The sequence below is a fragment of the Globicephala melas genome, chromosome 14 (assembly GCF_963455315.2).
Source record: "Globicephala melas chromosome 14, mGloMel1.2, whole genome shotgun sequence".
NCBI lineage: Eukaryota > Metazoa > Chordata > Mammalia > Artiodactyla > Delphinidae > Globicephala > Globicephala melas.
In genome coordinates, this window is record NC_083327.1 from 79319146 (window position 1) to 79340510 (window position 21365).

The following is a 21365-nucleotide window of genomic DNA, read 5'->3' on the forward strand; positions in this document are numbered from 1 at the left end:
TAAAACATGAAGCTGATGCTGAAGTTCACGTGTAAAAATAAACCAATAGAAGATGTTATGGTAAAGTACTAACGGTATTCTGTCTAGTGGACTCCAAAGTAGCGTGGTACTAGTATGAATAGATTCCTAGGATGGAATAGAGTCCAGAAATAGGCCCAAGTCCAGTATACGATAAAGGTGAATTTCAGATCAGTGGAGGAAAATGGATTGTTCATTAAGTGATGTCAGGACAACAGAATGACTACAGGAAAAAATTAAGCTGGATTCCTATATTATTTCATATACTGAAGTACATTCCATATAGGTTGAAGATTTAAAATTTAAAAATTAAGGAAACAAAAAACAAAAAAAGCTGGTTGCCTCAGGGCTGGGTGAGCCAGGGGTGAGAGGTGGGTTGCAGGTGCCCCTGCTGCAGCGCTCCTTGACACTGGCTGCCGCGTAGTGCCCGTTCCAACATTGTTTTATAATATTAATAATTAAACTATAAAATTATACTAAGGAATAATGGGAGAAAATATTTTAAAAATAGTTTTGGAGTATGGTAGCCCCATTTTATGCAGGACACCACCCCTTGGCGTGTAGAAGGAGTGTAGGAATGTGACTGTACAATCTCCTTGGAAAGCAGTTTGACAGAATCTATCCATTCTAAGTGCACACTTGTGTTAGCCCAGCAATTTTTCTTCTGGGAATTTCACATACATCTATTGGACATGTGAGGAAAGATTGTGCACTGCAGCATTATTTACAGTAGCAAAATACGGCAAACAAGATAAATGAGCATCAGCATATGCTGTTTAGATGATGGGAAATAAATACAGTGGAATTCTGGGGAGTCATGTAAAAGAATGATGTCATCCATGTGCTGCTGTACCTAGGAGAATGTTTTAGGCTATTAAATAGAAAAACAAAAGAAAAGTGCAGAGCAGAAAGTATAATTCGGGCTCACATAATACGTTTAAAAGCAAAAAGGCTCTCTCTGCGTGGCATGTTTAAGTATATACAAGGAATTTGTTAGGAGTCATTATCTCTGAGAGAATGACTGGCCTTTTAAGGTGGTAGGAATATTTTTTAAATTTCATATCTTTTTATACTATTTGAATTTTTTTCTTACTGGGAACATATTACCTTTTCAAATAAAAATTAAAACAGTTAAAAATACAACTGATTACTATCAAGCAGTTAAAGTGAATAAAACATATTCTTACCAGCAAGTATAATCTCAAAAACATAATGTTAAGTGAAAGAAAAAGACAGCTTGCAAAGAGTTACATACAGTACAGTGTTGTTCAGGTCAGTTTGAAAAATATAAAGCATTTGTTATTTATGAATACGGTACATATTCCATTACATACGCAGTGGAAGTATAAGAACATGCACAGGAATGAGAACAGGTTCAGAAAAGTAGTTACTTGGGGGAAGGAAAAAGAAAGGGAGTTTCTTTGTTATTGTTGTAAAGTTCCTAAGCAAATATGGCAAACTGTTAACAATAAAATTCGGTTGATCCTGTCTTTTGTGCTTTCCTACGTGTTTCTAAAATTTTATTATTTAAATTGTAAATTGTTTTAAATTTCTATCAGTTTTTTCAGCACCCCAATTCAATTGTTATGTGATTCCTACTGAATTGAGTAATGCTTTCTAGAAGTCACGAATACTCTCTCCTTTTTTACCCCTAACATCAGGTCAGCAGTGGCAATGACCCCTGGTCAGCCTGGAATGCTTCCAAATCTGGAAACTGGGAAAGCTCGGATGGCTGGGGAGCCAAGCCCGAGGGGACTGCAGCCCAAAGAAACACCTCCAACAATTGGGACACTGCCTTTGGTCATCCCCAGGCCTACCAGGGACCAGGTGAGGAAGAGGGCTCTGCTGGTGATGGAGCCCACCCACCCTTAAAGGGCATCGGAGTTAAAATAGATTTAATCAAAGGAACTGTTCTCAGGTGCTCTTATTCACTAATAGCAAACTTATTTTTCTGGGTCAAAATGTAGGTAGTTTTTAGTTATGGTCTTTAGTCCACTCTCAGTTACCTGTCAAGGAGTCCCAAATGCAGACGCTTGCAGGGGCCAGGTTCATAAAGCGGAACAGCAGCGCAGCCCCGTGGGGCGGGGCTGCGGAAGACGGAGGTGGGCAGCTCTGCTCTAGCCGGCGGGTCGATGCCGTTGCAGGAGAACTGAGCTAGTGCTCCTGGACCACCACAGTTCCAGAGAGAGTAGAAATCTCGATTTTCATCTCCTCTTCCCACTTTAACATCTTAGCTACTAACATACATTTGGGCCCCAAAAATGTGCACACGGGTTGAATATGGTTCATCAGTGGTTTATGGCCACATGGTTGGTGACCTCCAACGTAGCTGTTCTGTCTTTTCCTTAACTACTTGTTTGACTCCCAGGTTCTTAATGGAAATACTGAGGCAAAAGAGGAATTTCTAAAAGGAGAAACAATTCAGGAATTAAGAAAGGCGATTTATGTCTGTTCTGAATTAAGAGATCCACCCGTTATTTTTTAATGATCCCTGTATGAGCAGATTTTGCCAAGAACTGAATGTGCTAAGCAGCAGGAGACTTGCATGCAGGAGCCATAAAGGGCACAGGTGCTGGTTCCCAGCTCCCACTCCTGGACAGGAGCTGGGCTGCTGCAGGACCAGGAGTCGTGGGCTGGGTAGAAACGTTGAGACTAGACTGCTGACTTCTGCTTCTGTAGTAACTTGGCGTGGCTCCAGGACTCTTGGCCCAGATCCTTCTAATACTTTCTATTCTCTTCTTTTTTTCGTTTTGGCATTTGTCTCTGGGCTTCTCGTGGTGGCACTCTTAGGGCAGAGATCCCAGGGCAATTTCCTGCCTAATGCTAAAGGGACTCCTCAGGCCATCAGAGGTGGGAGACAGAGGCACAGAACAGTGGAAGAAGAAAGGAGGGAGGGAGGAAAGCTGGCAGCTCCTCATCTGACGCAGAGCTTGTTGTTAGAATATTAGGCTGCTCATGCTGGTCAGTTACTACTTATCTCTCGTTTCTTTCTCTTTCTCCTCCACCCCCTTGTCCTTCTCTCACCTTTATTATTAGTAGTGTCAAACAATTACTTTTTTTTTTTGCGGTATGCAGGCCTCTCACTGTTGTGGCCTCTCCCGCTGCGGAGCACAGGCTCCGGACGTGCAGGCTCAGCGGCCATGGCTCACGGGCCCAGCCGCTCCGCGGCATGTGGGATCTTCCCGGACCGGGGCACGAACCCGTGTCCCCTGCATCAGTGGGCGGACCCTCAACCACTGCGCCACCAGGGAAGCCCAACAATTCCTTTTTAAAACTCTTATCACCCTTTTGTCCTCCCCAGTCTCTTGGCTTAAAGTGTATTTGATCTGCTTAGTTGCAAGTGTATAAAGCTAGATTTATCAACGTATAGGCCTCTAGAAGGCCTTCCCTATATACCACAGAGTGTTTTTATAGTTGGCATTTATCTGAAGTTACTTGGACTAACAGCCCTCTTGAAGTTGTTTCTAACTTGTCTTTTGTGCTAAAAGGCCGAATCGTCAAGCCCCCAAACTGTCTGACTATAGAGCCTATATTCTTCACATCTTTATTTGAATCCTGACCTCCCCAGAAGATTAAGTCATCCCATCTTTCTTTTGTCTTTCTTTACTGACGATCTTCTGTGCCCACCTACAGCAACTGGTGACGATGATGACTGGGATGAAGACTGGGATGAGCCCAAGTCGTCTTCTCCCTACTTCAAGGATTCAGAGGCAGCGGAAGCAGGCGGTGCCCAGCGAGGAAACAGCCGTGCCGGCAGCTCCTCCATGAAGCTGCCGCTTAACAAGTAGGTGTAAGGGAGTTGGGGCAACGTGAACACTCTGTAGAAACAGATACAAGATACAAAGAGGCTTTTTCTCTTTTCAGTGATCTGCAAAGCTTGGGGTGCGATTTGATCACGTTTATTTTTTATTTGGCTCCTAGCTTGGAAGCTTCTTTTAAAAAATTTTTTTTTCATTTTAAAGTGAAATATATGTTCCATTTAATCATCTGCTAAATACTGTTTTTTACCTTTATTAACTCATGACATATTAAGGTTTTTATTGCTGATGTCACAGGAAAGCTAAAAATAATCCTGATAGCTTCCTTTTAAACGTTTTACTGTTTATTGATCTTTTACCATGTGCCAGGCTTTGTGCAAAGCAGTTTGTGTGTATTCTCTCATGCGACCCTCATATCCCTTTTGTGGTACATATAATCTCTGTTTTCTCTGGGAAAATGAAGCCCAGAGAGGTTAAGTAACTGCCCAAGTTCACACAGGTGGTAAGTGATCTAGTCGGGATTCCAGTCCAGTCCCTCAGCTTCCTGAGCACACTCTCAACTACTATGTTTAATGTGTTTAGGACTTTGTTTTCACTTAGATTATTCTTATATTTTTTTAAAAAATGTTTCGAACGGTCCTTGTAGAAACAGTGCTTAGCAGGAAAGCATGTGGGAAAGGGTGAATATGGACACAGCCCTATGGAATTCCCTAGTAGAGAGTTCTGGATGCATCTGTAGTTTACACCAGTGTAGCTTGAAGGAGATGTAGTTTGTGACTTCCATATGATTTATCTTTAAGTACTCTTCTTACAGCAGTTATATTTTAAATAGTTTTTCTAAAATTACTCATACTTTTTCTCAGTGTTCCAAGTTCATGATTCCAAGCAGATATCAAGGAATGTTAATCTATGTCTGGAAAAAAATTGTAAATATGTTTGATATATATCTAGATACCAAGTTTCTAGGTCTCGATGTACATGTGTATAAGCTTAATGAGCCCTGCAAGTTCTCCTTTAGTATTTAGTATTTAAATACCGTCTGGTAATTAAATGAGTTATCTTTTAGCTCACACGTCTCCTGCATTTCTCTCCAGTTTCTTCCATTGTGTATTTTCGTACTCAGTTGCATGCATAGTACAGTCAGTCATTATTGACTGTATCCTGTTTCTTAAAGTGAGATTTGAAGTTCTCAGTATGATCTGTAGTGACGTACCTTACCCTCAGTTGTTCTTTAAACCTAAATACAAAGTATATTTAAAACCCATTTTAATATAATGTATCCCTCAGCCCCATTTTGAAAATGAGGAAGCAGGACCTGTGAGACAAATACGGCTAGCTGAATTTTTGAGTTTTCGTAGCCAGTTCGTGAGGTTCTGGCTTGCGCCAGGCCTGTGACTCCACTTTCCTGTGGTTTCCACTGCTCCATGCTTGCTCTCTGGCTTGCTATATGATCGTGGGGAAGTTGGATGACCTGTTTCAAACTCAACTTTCTTCATCTCTAAAGTGAAGGATTGGCTTTAATTAAGAATTCTTTCTGCTCTAAAATTTCAGTCTAGGTTGAAACCAAATTGAAGGAGTCCTAATATGCACCTGCACCTTGGAGGCATCCCTCGCTTTCTGTGGTGCTGGGAGCCGTTTATACCCTACATATTTTTATTTAACTAGCCTAATGTATAAATGACTTACTTATAACAGTTGTAAAAATTTTTTTGGTATTAACATTTTTCAGCGGTTAATCCATTTTATATGACAGCTATATTCCAGTCATGGAGCCTAAACCTTATGCTCGAAACAGAGGTCAGACATTTAAGTATACTTGAGCATTACAAGAATACATCTTGATAATACTGAAAGCATTAATCAGTTGCACTGCTGTTCAGTAAGTATTAAATGCGTGCGTAGTCAGCTCTAGAGTTTTGCTGTGGTCACTAGGATACCAAAAGAAACATGACATGTGCTCTCTGCACTCGGAAGCTTACAGTCTAGTCAAGGAATTGTTGCTATGTGCAATGCCCCAACTTCTCCATCAGCGTTTTCTAGCAAAAGTGTAGGTTCTTTAACAAAAGTGTTCCAGGTTAGCCCATTAATTCATTAAGCATTTAGTATATTCCCATAATTCCTCTAGGTCCTGGAAATACAAATGCTTTCTCTAAGGTGCTTCTCGTCTGCTGTGATGTGCAAATGGATCATGGCAGTTGCAGCACCATAAGCTGAAGAGCAGAAGTGTGCTCAGAACACTGACGCAGCACAGAGAAGGCTGCACCTGAGGCTGTAGGGAGCACTTCCACAGAGCCGGTGGCGGCATTAGAAATCATTTTAATTTCTGAGTACGTACTAGGGCCCTTAGATTTATATAGATAACTCTTTACTTAAATCTTTTCATTTAATTCCCTTACCACCTTAAAGGTAGGTCGTATTGGTCCCATTCTTCACATAAGAAGACGCACTCTAAAAGTCACATAGCTATGAAGTGTTGGACTTGAAATTCAAACCCAAGGCCATCAAGCTCCTAGATACCCCTTTTACTCTGTTGTAGGATCTGTGTTTTAAAGCAGGTCCAGGGAAAAGAGAATGGAGGGAGGTCAGTCCAGAATGAAGGTAAAGATATGAGCCCCTGAGAGCATCACATTGGCCTTTAACTTGGTATAGGAATGAAATCAGAAGTAAGACAGCTGGTTTTTGTAGAAATAAGATTTCTTTTCCTATTTTAGGTATTTTGCTTTCTGAGGATTTTTTCCCCGTTTATTAAAAAAAAAAAAATTCTAAAACCCAGATTAATCTTGTCTTCTTTAGAAGTAGCGCTTTGGATGGCCATGCATTTATTTCAGCTTTTCTTCAGTTTTAGAACTTCGCTTCGGATGTAGATTTGATTTCTGGAAATGGCCAAGTTTCTTATGTTTAGAGTCTCTTTACTAAGGAGACTGTTTTTTTGTTTGTGTCTCGTAAACTGGTTCTCAAGGCAGTTCCCAAAGAAAATGGCACGAGTATTTATGAACAGTGGCGGTTTCTTTGGGATAATTGTGGCCACCCGAGGGAGAATGTTGAAAGGCAGCTTTAATTTGAATATAAAAATGCCAGCGTATGGCCTTCACCCCATGTGGTCACCTCAAATTGATGCGCTCAGTACTTTCTACCTCTGTACCTGGGGGACATTTTCTAGTCTGCCCTTCACTCTTCATGTGGTGATAGAGTGTCTCAGATCAAGCAAATAGAGTGCCCATAAATATCACACCTTCTGGAGTCAAACTGTCCTCTTACCAGATAAAGCTTAATTAAATGACTAATTGGCCATTGAACAATCTGATTACATTAGGTTTCATTTACCAGAGTTTCCTAGTTCTAGTACATGTGAAAGACAGAACAAGTTCAAACTGTCGTATTAAGTAAATGTGATGAGCGCTGTAGAATCCTTATAAGGAAAAGCATAAGACTCACAAGCATTTATCCTCATGATTAGATTTCCTGGATTTGCAAAACCTGGAATGGAACAGTATTTGTTGGCCAAGCAACTAGCAAAACCCAAAGAGAAAATTCCTATCATTGTAAGTTTGTTCTTTTCTTTTTTTTTTTTGGCTTTGTTTCTGATTAAGCTCTTTTATAATACCTTAAAGCTAAGAGGGTTATTAGTCATTTGGAAAGTTTTTTGTTTTTGGAAAGTATTTTTAAACACGTTTAATGCTCGAAGTAAGTAACTGACAGTGTGTATTAGTATTTTAAGAGTACTAAAAATAATTGGCATGAATTAATGCCCATTATTATATTGTTTAGATATTCTTTACTTTTACCTTTCAGACTGTTAGTAATTGAACAAACAACACCCATAGTACATACGTATGTTTAATAATTTTTCTAAACTATCTTGAAGTATCTTTTACATGCTGTTTTTCTACTAGCCATACATATTTAGCTAAAAAACCCAATTCAAATATTTAGGTTTCTACCTTGGCGAAGTACATGCATGTTATCAGAATAAGTTGCCTTTTCCACTATGTTGGTAATAGTTTTCTTTCAATAAACCAGCTGTCGAGTTGTGATAAGGAGCTAGTACGTAAAAGCTGGGAGTCAATGGCACCATTAAGTATATCTGTCTTTGAATAGCTTATTACATAACATGACACAGGCTCTGTGGTTTCACCTAAATGTTGATTGCTGATAGATTTTCTATCTAAATGTTATCTAGCTGTATATTTCCAGATGAAATTCTGGCAAAGAGAACTATAGCTATCTTCTGACCCTGTTGATTTAATCCTGTAACTGTAAGTTGGGGGCAGGGCAGGAGGGTAAGCGGCCTTGAATATAATCACCACGGACTCAAACAAGGAGGAAAGATCTGGTCTTATTCTATAATCTTTGGGTCCTGGGAAACTCGATAAAATTTCAAGAATGATACTGAATTTTTTATATTACTTGTTCCTACTTCTTTGAAAAGCTTGAAATCCTAGAAAACTCGAGAGAGAAGGGTTGTGACCCAGAGCCCTTTTATCCTTCTTCCCTCAAAGCAAACTTGGGATAATTATCTTCTGAGTAGTTAGGTTAGAGATTATTTTAGTTTTTTCCTTTAACTCCACAGAATTAAGAGCCCATGGCCCTGCCCCTCAGATTCTCACAGGGGACTTTGTCATAAGCAGGAGAGTCCTGGAACAGATCTAAAAGACCCCCGTGTTTGAGTTGTCCCGCACGTTTTAGGTGAAACTGGACCCATAGGCAGGCTTGCCTGTGTGGGCTTCCTGTGTGGAAAAGGAAGCTGAGGAGAGCCATTGAGCCTTCAGAAAACCAAGAGAAAGTAGAGACCTGGTCCTTTGCTTTTAAGGTGCAGTCCCCTACCCACTAATAAAATGTGACCCCGTGGGTATTGGGCCCTGGTTGATCAGACTCGCCTCTCTTGGTCCCAGTCACTAAGGGAGGTTCCCAAGACGCCCCTGTTAAAGATTCCTGCTCTGCAGCTTTAAAAGAGTTTTCTGGATCTGGGCTCCCTCTTGGAGAATTATAATAACTTGTTGTCAGAGATCTTTAGTCCCTTACTAAAATTCTCTGGGCCTCAGTTACCGTCCTGACCTAGTAGCCTCTGAACTTTCATACCTCACCTCACTTTTTTCTCCTTTCACCTTTAAAAAGAATTAGAACTCTATAAAGAATTAGGTATACAGAAAATGAGAGGAAGTGTAGAGGAAGTTTGACGGCACTTTGGCATGGCTGAGACATCCAAGTGTGTAATTTTATATCTCACAGAACTCTTAGTCTGCAGTAGATTTGAAATTTTAAAAAACTAGCCCCTCATTACATATAACTAAGACAGCTGGACTAGAGAGAGATTGTGTTCCATCACTCTAGAGGAAAGGCAGATCGGCATCTCTCTGTGGCCTGCGATGCCCACATGGGAGCAGAATGGCTTCTCCCATTAAGTGTTTTCTTTAAATATAACCTTAGTAGGAACAGAGAGCATTTATGTAAATAACTTCTCAAAGAAGAGCAAAAATGACCCTCCTAGGGACTTCTAGTCCTAAAAAGAATCATTTGATGATTTATATCAATTATACTTACTATTTTTCCATGTAACAAAATTAGCTCTCCCCGCAATGTTGTGTAGGTTGGAGATTACGGCCCGATGTGGGTTTATCCTACCTCTACATTCGACTGTGTGGTAGCAGACCCCAGGAAAGGCTCCAAAATGTACGGTCTGAAGAGCTACATTGAGTATCAGTTAACACCTACTGTAAGTATCCAAGTTCTCAAAGCAGAATCATGCTTGCATCGCTAGGAACAATTTGCTTTTTTCATTTCCTGTAGTTGGCATTGGTAACGTTTTTCTCTTTCCTTATTTTGTAGAACACTAATCGATCTGTAAACCACAGGTATAAGCACTTTGACTGGTTATATGAGCGTCTGCTGGTAAAGTTTGGGTCAGCCATTCCAATCCCTTCTCTTCCAGATAAGCAAGTCACAGGTGAGCATGTGCGACACTGCACTCAGGACAAGTAAAAAGACTCCAGTTAGAGTACCCTAACGTAAATCAGAAACGGCATTGTCCATCCTCTAGTGGAACAGGATGTAGGGGTTTGGAAACAGCAGCTAAAGATAGCCATATACATATATATATATATGTATTGTACATGTATTTGGAAGTTACCTGAACACCTAACAAGACTATGTCATAAAATTTTCTGTTAGAGTTCCTGTATACATATGTATCTTTTTTTTTTTTTTTTTTTTTGGTACGTGGGCCTCTCACTGTTGTGGCCTCTCCCGTTGTGGAGCACAGGCTCCGGACGCGCAGGCTCAGCGGCCACGGCTCACGGGCCCAGCCGCTCCGCGGCATGTGGGATCTTCCCGGACCGGGGCACGAACCCGCGTCCCCTGCATCAGCAGGCGGACTCTCAACCACTGCGCCACCAGGGAAGCCCTGGGAACTTTGTTTTTAAAGAACTTGTTTGGATTTTGATTTTGTGGAGAAAACTTTTCAAAACTTTCAAAGTGTCGTAGCAGAACGGAGAGTGGGGACTACGTTGCCAGGTTGGCAGACACATCCTCACCCTCAGATGGGGTGACTCCCAGGCAGTCCCTCTTGGAGCTGGGGCAGCTGAGTGGCGGCCCTGTCGGGGTGGCCGGGTTGGCGTAGATGGCTGCCTCCTGCCACTCGTGTGTCACCCCCACCCCTGCTTCTGTTCAGATACTCACTGCCCCTCCTTTCTGTCATCCTTATTGTTAAGTCACAGCTTCCTTTTTAAAAATTTAGATTTCTTTCCATGAAAACTTAAGTTCTGCCTTTCTCCACATTTTCAAATTTCAGACTGTCTCCTGAATTTTAAGCTCTCCTTTATCAACTTGATTAGCATAATATGTTCCCCGTGGTGTTTAAATAAATGGATTGATGAGCTGTCTTAGAGTCGTGGAGGTTTCTCCTGTTTTTTAGGTTTTAATACATTGTTTATTCGGAATCAAATAACCCAGGACTATCTGAAAGCATCATAGAGTCACAGTTCTCCCACAGTAAGGTTTGTATTTTTTTTAAAAAAAGGTCAGGCCTGAAGCCAGGAGGATGTCATAGAAAAGCAAGGAAGCAACAGCTCCTCAGTCTGAAGAAAGTTGAGCTTTGATTCACTGACTGGGACGTGTGCCGAGGAAACTGAAAAGCCCAGGAGCCACTTTATTTCCCCCTTCTCTTGTTTGCCTCCTGCCTGAGATGCCCACAGGATCATTATTATATAGGTTCCTGTCTCATTTAAATCCTGGAGAAAAGAAAAAGGAATGCCAAATAGATGATGTCATGACATTTCTGTGGACTTGATAATCCATCCATGAAAAGCTTACAGCTAAGATTTTTTATTTGTTTATAGATTTTGTTCTTTGTGGAATAATAGTGAATGAATCTGGTTTTATTTCTGGCTGCCAAACTGATATATTCCCATACTTAGTGAAAACCTAAGTAAGGGTCCTAGAAAATGGGGAGATGGAAATCCCTCTTCTCCCTTTTTTATTTAGTTTTATGTTTTTTTTTTTTTTTTTTTGGCTGCATTGGGTCTTCGTTGCAGCACGCGGACTTTCTCTAGTTGCAGTGAGCGGGGGCTGCTCTTCCTTGTGGTGCGTGGGCTTCTCATTGCGGTGGCTTCTCTTGTTGCGGAGCACAGGCTCTAGGCGCACAGGCTTCAGTAGTTGTGGCTCGCGGGCTTAGTTGCTCTGTGGCATCTTCCCAGACCAGGGCTCAAACCCGTGTCCCCTGCACTGGCAGGTGGATTCTTAACCACTGCACCACCAGGGAAAAATCCCCTCCTCTCCCTTTTTTTAATTCTCTGGAACCTGATAGGAAATTCCTAACAAGCACAAGGTAACATCTGAAGTCACAGTTTGTAAATAAACCAGCTGTGTCAGAAAAAGCTTCAGGAGGAATAAGAGTCAGTAATTAATTAATTCCAACCAATGAGTAGGTTATAAACTCTTGGTATAATTTACTTGCTCATAATGGGGAATTCAGTATAGCCCTTAGGTCCGTGCTGACTTACAGGGTCTTTTCTGTCCATGAGGTAGGCCATCTTCTGCACAGCTTACGCTTCTGTAGTGCTTAATCTCTACCCCTAGTAAGTGTAGAATTTGAAGTGTTTTAGTATACAGGAGGGTCTAGACCCCTGAAACTGTCCGATGGCCACTTTTTAGGAGTTTTTTGTTTGTTTGTTTTTTTGCGGTACGTGGGCCTCTCACTGTCGTGGCCTCTCCCGTGGCACAGGCTCCGGACGCGCAGGCTCAGCGGCCATGGCTCACGGGCCCAGCCGCTCCGTGGCATGTGGGATCTTCCCGGACCGGGGCACGAACCCGCGTCCCCTGCATCGGCAGGCGGACTCTCAACCACTGCGCCACCAGGGAAGCCCAGGAGTTTTTGATTTATGTGGATTTATAATACTCTTCTCATTAAAGGAAACTTGTACTTATTTGTACTTGCAGTTTCTTAGGGAAAATCCAGGCTGTGTTTTTTTGTTACTTATGTATAGTAAGTTCACTCCTTTTGGTGTACAGTTCTAAGAGTTTTAACAGGTACCACCACAGGCCTATCACTACATTCAAGGTACAGAAAGTTCCATCACCTCCCCCAAATTTCCTTGTGCTGTTCCTTTATATTCAGCCCCTCCCCCTAGTCCTAACCCATGGCAACACTGATCAGCTCTTTGTCCCTATAATTTTGCCTTGTTTAGAATATCCTTATAAATGGAAGCGGATAGTGTGTGTGTCGTCGGGCTTCTGGGTCTTTTGAGTCTGGCTTCTTTCACTTAGCATAATGCCTTTGAGATTCATCTCTCGTTGTGAGTATCAATAGTTTGTTTCTTTTCATTGCTGAGTAGTATTTCACTGTATTGGCTCTACCATAGTCTGCTTATCTACTCACTCTTTGCAGGATGTTTGGGTTTCTAGTTTTGGCCATTTATAAGTCTGCTATAAACATTTACATACAAGTTTTTGTATCAATATAAGTTTTCATTTCTCTTGGATAAATTCCTAGGAGTGGAATGACTGGGTCATATGGTAGGTGTATACTATTGAACGTTTAAGAAATTGCCAGGCTGTTTTCCGGAGTGGCTGTGCCACTTTGGGATCCCTGCCAGCAATGGATGGGATTGTCAGGGGCTCCACATCCTTACTTGCACTTTTGATAGTGTCTGTTTTTCTTTATTTTAGTAAGTATAATAGTCTAATGTTAGCGGTGTTGTCTCTTCATGGTCTCAATTTGCATTTCCCTAATGACTGGTGGTGTAGAGCATCTTTTCATTTGCTTATTTCTTTTCCATAAATTTTCTCTGGTAAAGTATCTTTTCAAATCTTTTGCCCATTTTTTTATTAGGTTGTTTTCTTATCATCGAATTTTGAAACAAGATTCTTTATATATTCTGGAAACATGTCCTCTCACAAATAATGTGATTTGTGAATAGTTTGTCCCAGATGTGGCCTTTCTTTTAACAGTGTCTTTTGCATAACAACACCTTTTAATTTTAATGAAGTCCAGCGTGTCAGTTGTTTCTTTTATGGACTGTGCTTTAAGCATCACGATTAAGACCTCTTTGCCTAACCCAAGTTTACACTGATACTTGCTTCTAAAAGTTTTGTAGTTTTAGGTCTACGATACATTTTGAGTCAAGGTTTGTATAAGATGTGAGGTGGTAGAGGTATATGTTATAATACGTCTGGTTGTCTAGTGGTTCTTGCACTATCTGTTGAAGAGCGTATCCTTTCTTTATTGAGTTTACTTTGCATTTTATTAAAAAATCAGTCGAACACATTTGTGTGGGTTTATTTCTGGACTCTGTTCCATTGATACATGTGTCCGTCCTTTTGCCAGTACCACACGGTCTTGATTAGTGTAGCTTTATAGTACAGTAAGTCTTGAAATCAGGTAGTGTAAATCCTTCAACTTGGTTCTATTTCAAAATCGTTTTTGGCTGTTCTTTTTCTTTTGCCTTTCCGTGTAAATTTAAGAGTCAGCATGATTGTTTCTAGTCAGATATCTATTAATAATCATGCTGGGATTTTTACTGGAGTTGCATTGATTCTGTAGACCAATTTTGGGAGAATTGAAAACAATGTGCATTCTTCTAATCCAAGAACATACATATATCGTATTTGATTTTCATATAGGGTTTTGTAGTTTTCAGCGTACAGATTCTGCACGTGTTCTCCTAGATTAATATGTAAGAATTTCATGGGGAAGGTTCTCCTGTAAATGGAATAGAATGGAATAGGGGGAGAGGGGTGCAGCCCCAGGCCAGAACACCACAGATTCCCACTGTTCTGGCCTGAAGTTCAGCTGTTTGGGAGCGTATACACTTCTCACGTGGCTGTTTGCCTTTGGTTGATTTCCAGAGCCTTATATTTGTGGATTTTGTCCAGCTTTATAGTTGCTTCTGGGGACTAGGTTTAGCAATTAGCTAAATTAGTTTTTGTTTTAAAAAAATTATTATTTTGTTTAAAAGCAAGGCATGCTTGTGATGACTCTGTAACAGACTAATTTGGGTTGTTGAAGCTGCTCCTGGGTTCCACTCTGTCCAGTAATCTGGGATCTCTAGGGTTTTTTTTTTTTCCTTTTTTTTGGGGGGGGCAGGGGAGTGTGTGTGGGATTTGCTTTCATTTAGTCGTTCTTTTAATTCATTAACCATTGGACAGCCCTTAAGGGGAAGAGGACGGATTGATTCCACATTCCACTTCCTAGATCTAGTTTAGAAAACGTGTTCCCCACCTGGTGCTCTTAGGAAGGAGTGTAGTAAACGCCTCATTTAATAATATACCCCTTTTTTTTTCTTCAACATATTTATTGGAGTATAATTGCTTTACAATGGTGTGTTAGTTTCTGCTGCATAACAAAGTGAATCAGCTATATGCTTACGTATATCCCCATATCTCCTCGCTCTTGTGTCTCCCTCCCACCCTCCCTATCCCACCCCTCTAGGTGGTCTCAAAGCACCGAGCTGATCTCCCTGTGCTGTGTGGCTGCTTTCCACTAGCTATCTATTTTACATTTGGTAGCGAATATGCTCCTCTTTGAAAGTTGCCTTCTCTCTCTACCCTTGAGTAGGTCCAGTGTTTGATCAAACTCATGAAAGTGGGTGGAACCTGTCTTGCCCCTGCTCTGCACTCAGCTGTAGCCAGTATTTCCACCTCCAGAAGCCTTTTAACTGATAGTGATTTTGTTTGTTAGGCTTATAAAAATTCTCATTGTTCTCTTGATGTTTGGTATGTCAGGTTTGTTAAGCCGATTTTCCACTTTTAGAACAGAAATATCACCCATTAAGCTCCGTTTTTACGATGGTCATTAAGTTCTGGGATCACTTTCGTTTTTGCATTCATGGAAAAATTGCTTTTTCTGTTTTTCATTTAAGTAGTTTAAAAAACAAAACAGGAAAAAAAAACCTACAGTTCTGAGTTACTTTTCAGAAATACTGAATTTAAATTTGTATATCTGAGATTATGTTGCATTTAGACACATTTTTATAACTGTAGAGATTTCACGTACTTTGTAAGAATTGCTTATTAATTCCCATTTTTATCACCCCTTTCTTGCCTATAAGGCTTCATGTGGCCACATAGGCACTGGCTTGTTAGTTTATAAGAAAGAAACGTTTTCATATTGAGATAAAATTTTCTTTCAAATTTGTTGGTTACCTTTCCTGTGGGCCTTAGAGCTCCACTGTGTTGTGTGTTTTTAGCTTAGTGAAACATTGCCATGATTTATCTTTTACTGAATAACTCTCTACAAGTGGCCAGCAGCTACATAAACAGTCTTTCAGTTGGGGTAACAGCGATTCGTCTTTGACAGAGCTGCACATCACTCTCGGGCGTGTCTCTTGCAGGTCGCTTTGAAGAAGAGTTCATCAAGATGCGCATGGAGAGGCTTCAGGCCTGGATGACCAGGATGTGTCGTCACCCAGTAATCTCAGAAAGTGAGGTTTTCCAGCAATTTCTAAATTTCCGAGATGAAAAGGTAGGACATTTTGTTGTGATCATCTTAGAGGATGTTGAGAATTATCACATTCACACCAATTTTTTGTCTAAAAGGAGTTAAGTTGTGTTGGTTAGTTGGTTGTTTCTAAATAATAGGAAATCAGCCCAGTGAAGGCGGGGCTGAAGGATATGATAGAATAAGGGACTTTTTCCTAGATGCTTTTAAAAATAGGATAGACCCAAAACTGTGTAGCATATTATCAGCGTGAAGTCAGGGAAATAGTGTGAATGATTTCCTATGGTCACATTTTGACCTTGCGGTGTAAATAGTGTAATGAAGGGAAAGGTAGATTCAGAATTGAACCAGCTTTCTCAGAGCCACGTTGTTTTTCCAGTCCAAGTCTGCCCCTGCCCCGGCCCCGGCCCCATGGGCAGTCATTCTGCCAGTAGTTATCTGTTCTTTTTTGCAAATCGGCAAGAAATTGGCTGCTTGTCACCTCACTGATGTTATCTGCTTTGGAAATAGCCGTGTGTCACCTTAGTCTTCCACTGTATGTGATCATTTGTTTGGTCATGCCTGGTGTAATTTATAGGTTAGAGATCATTCCACGTAAACATTTGTAGTCTTTTTGCATTTCGTGGTGAATGATACATGTGAAAAAGTAATAGAGTTACAAGAACTACGGGGAACCCTGTCCAAGTTGGTGCCTTACTGCTTACCCATAGCTCTTTAACAAGGGCTTGTTCGATTGATTTGTCAAGGATTCTATTTAGGAAGCAATTCTAAAGGTTGTGTTTTATGCAGAATATTATTATTAAAAATAATAAATCTAGACCTTTTTTGGTGTTTTTGATATAAGAGAAGAAAGAACGAACTTGGGGCCAGGGCACTCAGTTTTAGTCTTGGGTTTGCTTCTAACTACCTCTGTGACCTTGACCAAAGCATTTAATGTCTTTGGGCCACAGTTTCCTCATCTGCTAAATGACAGTATAAAACTAGGAAGTTATGAAAACTTGTGATTCTCTGGGCAACGGTAGCTCACATAGATGGTTGGACGTAGAAAATCCCAAAGAATCTACAGGAAAATGTAGATCTACATAAAAAACTATGAAACACTGTTGAGAGAAATAAAAGAAGACCTAAATAAGTGTTCCAATACTGTGTTTCGTGGATTGAAGAACTGAAAAGATGTCATATGTAGAAAATTAAAGCTCCAAGAATAGCCAAGCTACTCTTAAAAAAGGATGAAGTGGGAAGAGGACTTTTTTGGATATTAAGACTCATTATAAAGCTAAAATAATTTTAAAAGCAGACCAATAGAACCGAATAGAATGGACACTTGATTTATGACAAAGATGGTGCTCAGTACAATGGGGGAAGAGAAAAGAGCTAGCATTTCCGAAGCCCCTGTCCTGACCCTTCCCAATCACTACCCCTTCCGTCCCCTACAAGGGTGACCATGATCCCCTCCTTTCTGGTTATCATTTCCTCACTTTATAGAGTTTCAGCATGTGAGCCCCTGCACCATGGTTTTGCTCGTTTTGTGAACTAGCTGAGAACCCACCCTAAGCATTCTTTCGTGTCGGGCCTCTTTTGCTCAGCCTATTGAGTCAGCGGTGCTCAGTCAGTTGGATGGCATCACTGGGAAGAATGAAATGTGGTCACTGCCTCACAACAGTCTGTTGATTTTGTTAGGTTTGATATTGTGGTTATGTTTTTAAAACATGGCCTTATCTGTTAAAGATATATAATGAAGTATTTACAGGTAAAATGATATTATATCTGAGATTTGCATTAAAATAAACAAGAAAAAAAAGTAGGATGGGGGAGACTAGATAAAACAAGATTGGTAAAAAGTTGATAATTTTTGAAGCTGAATCTATAGGGGTTTATTAAAGTACTTTTCTTTCTATTTTTTTTTCTGGAAAGTTTCCATTGTATTAAGTTTAAAAAAAAATTAATTCCAGATGGTTCACAAGTCTAAATGTGAAAGACAACACAATCGAGCTTCTAGAAGGTAACGTAGGAGAAAATCTTCATACCCCTAGTGTAGGGAAGGATTTCTGAAATAAGGCACAAAACTGACTAACGGTACAAGAAGAGACTGACAAATTAGACTACATTAAAATTAGGAACTTCTGTTTATCACAGTAAGTCATTAAAAAAGAAAAACAAGTCAAAGATATGAACACGTATAACGAGCAAAGGGCTGGATTTTAGAAGATGGGCAAACCCATACAAACTGATAAGAAAGGTACACCAGTAGAAAAATAGGGGTTTGGTAACGTACCTCACAAAAGAATCTGAATCACCAATAAATGTATAGAAAAGTACCTATCTCATGAGTAATAAGAAATGCAAATTAAAACCACAGTGAATACACTTGCCAGAAGGCTAAAATTAGAAAGACTGACTGTACCAATTGTCTTCTTGGTGAGATGAGGAGTTTCTGGGACTCACGCACACTGCCGGTGGGTGTGAAAGCTGATGAGACAAGCTTGGAAAACAGTTTGGCATTATCTATTTAAACTTGAACAACTTTCCACTCCTGGGTAAATGCCTACAGAAACGCATGCACACATGCACCAGGAGACACGTACACAGCAGCTTCATCCGTAACTTGGCCAGGAGTGGGGGTGGCTACCAGTAGTAGAATGGGGTAAATAAATCGGGGAACAGTCATTCGATGGAATATTATACAGCAGTGAAATGAATGAACTGCAGTGTAACAACAGTGTGAACGTAGCGTCTCAGCGTAGGCTGAGCAAAAGAGGCCAGACACGAAAGAATGCTTAGGGTAGCGTCTTAGCTAGTTAATAAAACTAGCAAAACCATGGTGTAGGGGCTCAGATGGTGAAACTCTATAAAGTGAGGAAATGATAACCAGAAAGGAGTGGATCATGGTCACCCTCGTAGGGGACGGAAGGGGTAGTGATTGGGAAGGGACAGGACGGGGGCTTCGGAGATGCTAGCTCTTTTCTCTTTCTTGGCTTTGGTGGTAGTTACACAGGAATTCACTCTGTGAGAATTCGTTGCAGTGCGTATTTCTGCTTTGGGTACTTTAGTGTGTGTGTATAACTTGCAATAATTTTTTAATAGTTTATAATATTGGTTCCTATCTTATATTATAGAAAAGCTTTAATCTTTTTTTAAAAACGACCTAAAAACTTGAGGCACTTCGTCGCATTCGTGGATGTGTTTATATGGGTGGGCCTTGGGAAAGGAAAGGTGCTGGGTCACCTCACTCTGGAAGGACTTGGGTTCATAAGGACCGTTCTGTGCAGTGACACTGTTTACGTATGAGATGACGTTGGAGATGTATAGGTGCCTGGCGCGTTTGCAGAGGGAGGTGGTGTGGGCGCTGCTTCCTGAAAGTTAGAAGGATAAAGATGACAGTGAGCCGATCCTAGGCGGGAAGTTTGAAAGACCAGTGTGGCTCTGCTCTGCACTTTAACATTACAATGTTCCTATTTACAGGAATGGAAAACCGGGAAAAGGAAGGCTGAGAAAGATGAGCTGGTGGGAGTTATGATATTTTCCACCATGGAGCCAGAGGCACCTGACCTGGACTTAGTAGAAATGTAAGAGATGCTGCCAAACTTCCCTTCTCCCCAAACTGAGTCCGCCTCCTTTGCTTACAGGTCTCGGCCAGTCGTCAGACTAGAGTGTGTAAAATGAGTGGGGCTTGTAGTCAGATGACAGGAGAGCATCGTTTGTTCATGAAACACTGTCTCTCTAACCATAACATCAGTTAAAGTCTGCTTCCCTTTGACCTTGAAGTCAGTGATTTCATAGTTGACATTGTGGTTAGGAGTTATTTCCAATAAAGTATGATGAGACAGGGTGGCACCCACAGAATGGTCCACGAGACAGAAATCTCTCTGAACATCGCCTTGAAGGGGGCAATCCCAAACCTGATTTTTCTGTTTTTTTCCTATCCTGTTTTTAATCTTGTCATCTTCTTTTTAATGTAGGCTTGGTTGAAAATCTGGAGTAGTTCCTTTGCTGCGTAAAGACTAAAAAGAAATCTTAGGCTTTTTTTTTTAATTTTAAGAAGCTTTTTTCTTAATGTAAAATCATTGCTTATGTGTTACCAAATATATAGATAGTCTTATAACTACCCAGAGAGAAAAATCAATGCTAATATGTTGACCTAGGTCTGTGGTCTTCCAAACCTTCCTCTGTTCATTTGTATCTGAAGGAAAAATTGTTTGTTTAAACGAAAGTGACCTCACACTATGCATTCTCTTTTATAATCTGCTTTTTTCATTTAAAAGTATATTGTGATGATTTTTTCAAGTTCGTGAAAACTTTTTACATCCTTAAGTACCTGATATGTTCAGTATCACTTAGATGCTATGCGTCTGGGGTATTTTCTCTGACTCATTAAAGTACTTGTTGGAATGAATGAACAACTACCATTAGCAACCTGTACTATGTTTTTATAGATTCAGTGGTACCTGCAGTGATTGAATTTCACTAAGAAAGATATTCAAGAAATGAAGATTTTATTTACTTTAGAATAATTTTAGTTAAAATTCACAAGGAATTGAAGGGGGAAGGAAGCAGAGTTAAAATATAAATGGCAGATTTTGAAGTAGTTCATTAAAAACCAAATCCAGCCTGTTTTTTTGTTTGTTTGTTTTTTTGCGGTACGCCGGCCTCTCACTGCCGTGGCCTCTCCCATTGCAGAGCACAGGCTCCGGACGCGCAGGCTCAGCGGCCATGGCTCACGGGCCCAGCCGCTCTGCGGCATGTGGGATCTTCCCGGACCGGGGCACGAACCCGTGTCCCCTGCATCGGCAGGCGGACTCTCAACCACTGCGCCACCAGGGAAGCCCCAGCCTGTTTTTAAGACTGATTTAGTTAAAGTGCAGTTGTTATAAAGCAAGAAACAAGTACCCGTGGTCACGTTTGGTGTGAACTCCCCTGACCACATGAACTTTTCTCCTTACACCTCATACGGTTTGGATGTTTGATAGTGAAGTCAAGGACCCACCTCCTCATGTTTTTGCCCCACAGAGAACAGAAGTGTGATGCTGTCGGAAAATTCACCAAAGCCATGGATGATGGCGTGAAGGAGCTGCTAACCGTGGGGCAGGAGCACTGGAAGCGGTGCACGGGACGTAAGTGCCACCCTGGGCCGCGGCTGGCTTCTGTAGGTGGGGGTGCGGCCTCCGCCACGGCCTTTGTCACCCTGGGGAAGCTGACCACCTCAAACAGAAATGCGCTTAGTGAGCCAAAGTCACGTCGTACCCACAGCTCTTGGAGGAACCTCACTTCTCAGCCCTCGTTAAACGACAGAAAACTGGCTCAAGCAAAGCCAGTTCAGGAGCTCCTGTGGAAAACACCATGTTCACTTAAAGATTTCCAGTTATTTGGGGTTTGTCGTCTGTGGAAGATTAATCTTTTCTGCATGTTTAGAAAGTGCCTGTGGTTATTTTTAATCTCATGATTTTAGTTTTTAATATTCATCCGTTTGGTAAGATGGATGAATGTTAGTAAGTTGTATATTTGACTAAAGCTCTAATTTTTAGGCAAAACCAGTGGTAGGTGATAGCAGAAAGTGCGTACATGGGTCAGACTCGCACACTGCTGAGAAGAAAGTGGCGCTGTCACCCTTGCTTTCTGCCTGCCGTTCCACATCCTCAAGAACTTCCTGTCCTCCCTCC

The 21365-nt window shown here is 41.0% G+C and overlaps 1 protein-coding gene across 4 annotated transcripts in view; it reads left to right on the forward strand.

Annotated features, from left to right (window-relative positions):
• SNX9 (sorting nexin 9) overlaps positions 1–21365 on the forward strand; it is a 136921-nt gene that overhangs the window by 102187 nt on the left and 13369 nt on the right. For all 4 annotated transcript variants that reach the window (XM_060283783.1, XM_030853065.3, XM_060283784.2 and 1 more), the window contains exons 5-12: positions 1680–1845; positions 3652–3802; positions 7234–7318; positions 9364–9489; positions 9603–9720; positions 15602–15732; positions 19171–19274; positions 20716–20819. In XM_060283783.1, coding sequence (XP_060139766.1) covers positions 1680–1845; positions 3652–3802; positions 7234–7318; positions 9364–9489; positions 9603–9720; positions 15602–15732; positions 19171–19274; positions 20716–20819 — 985 coding nt within the window. The remainder of the gene's footprint in view (positions 1–1679; positions 1846–3651; positions 3803–7233; positions 7319–9363; positions 9490–9602; positions 9721–15601; positions 15733–19170; positions 19275–20715; positions 20820–21365) is intronic.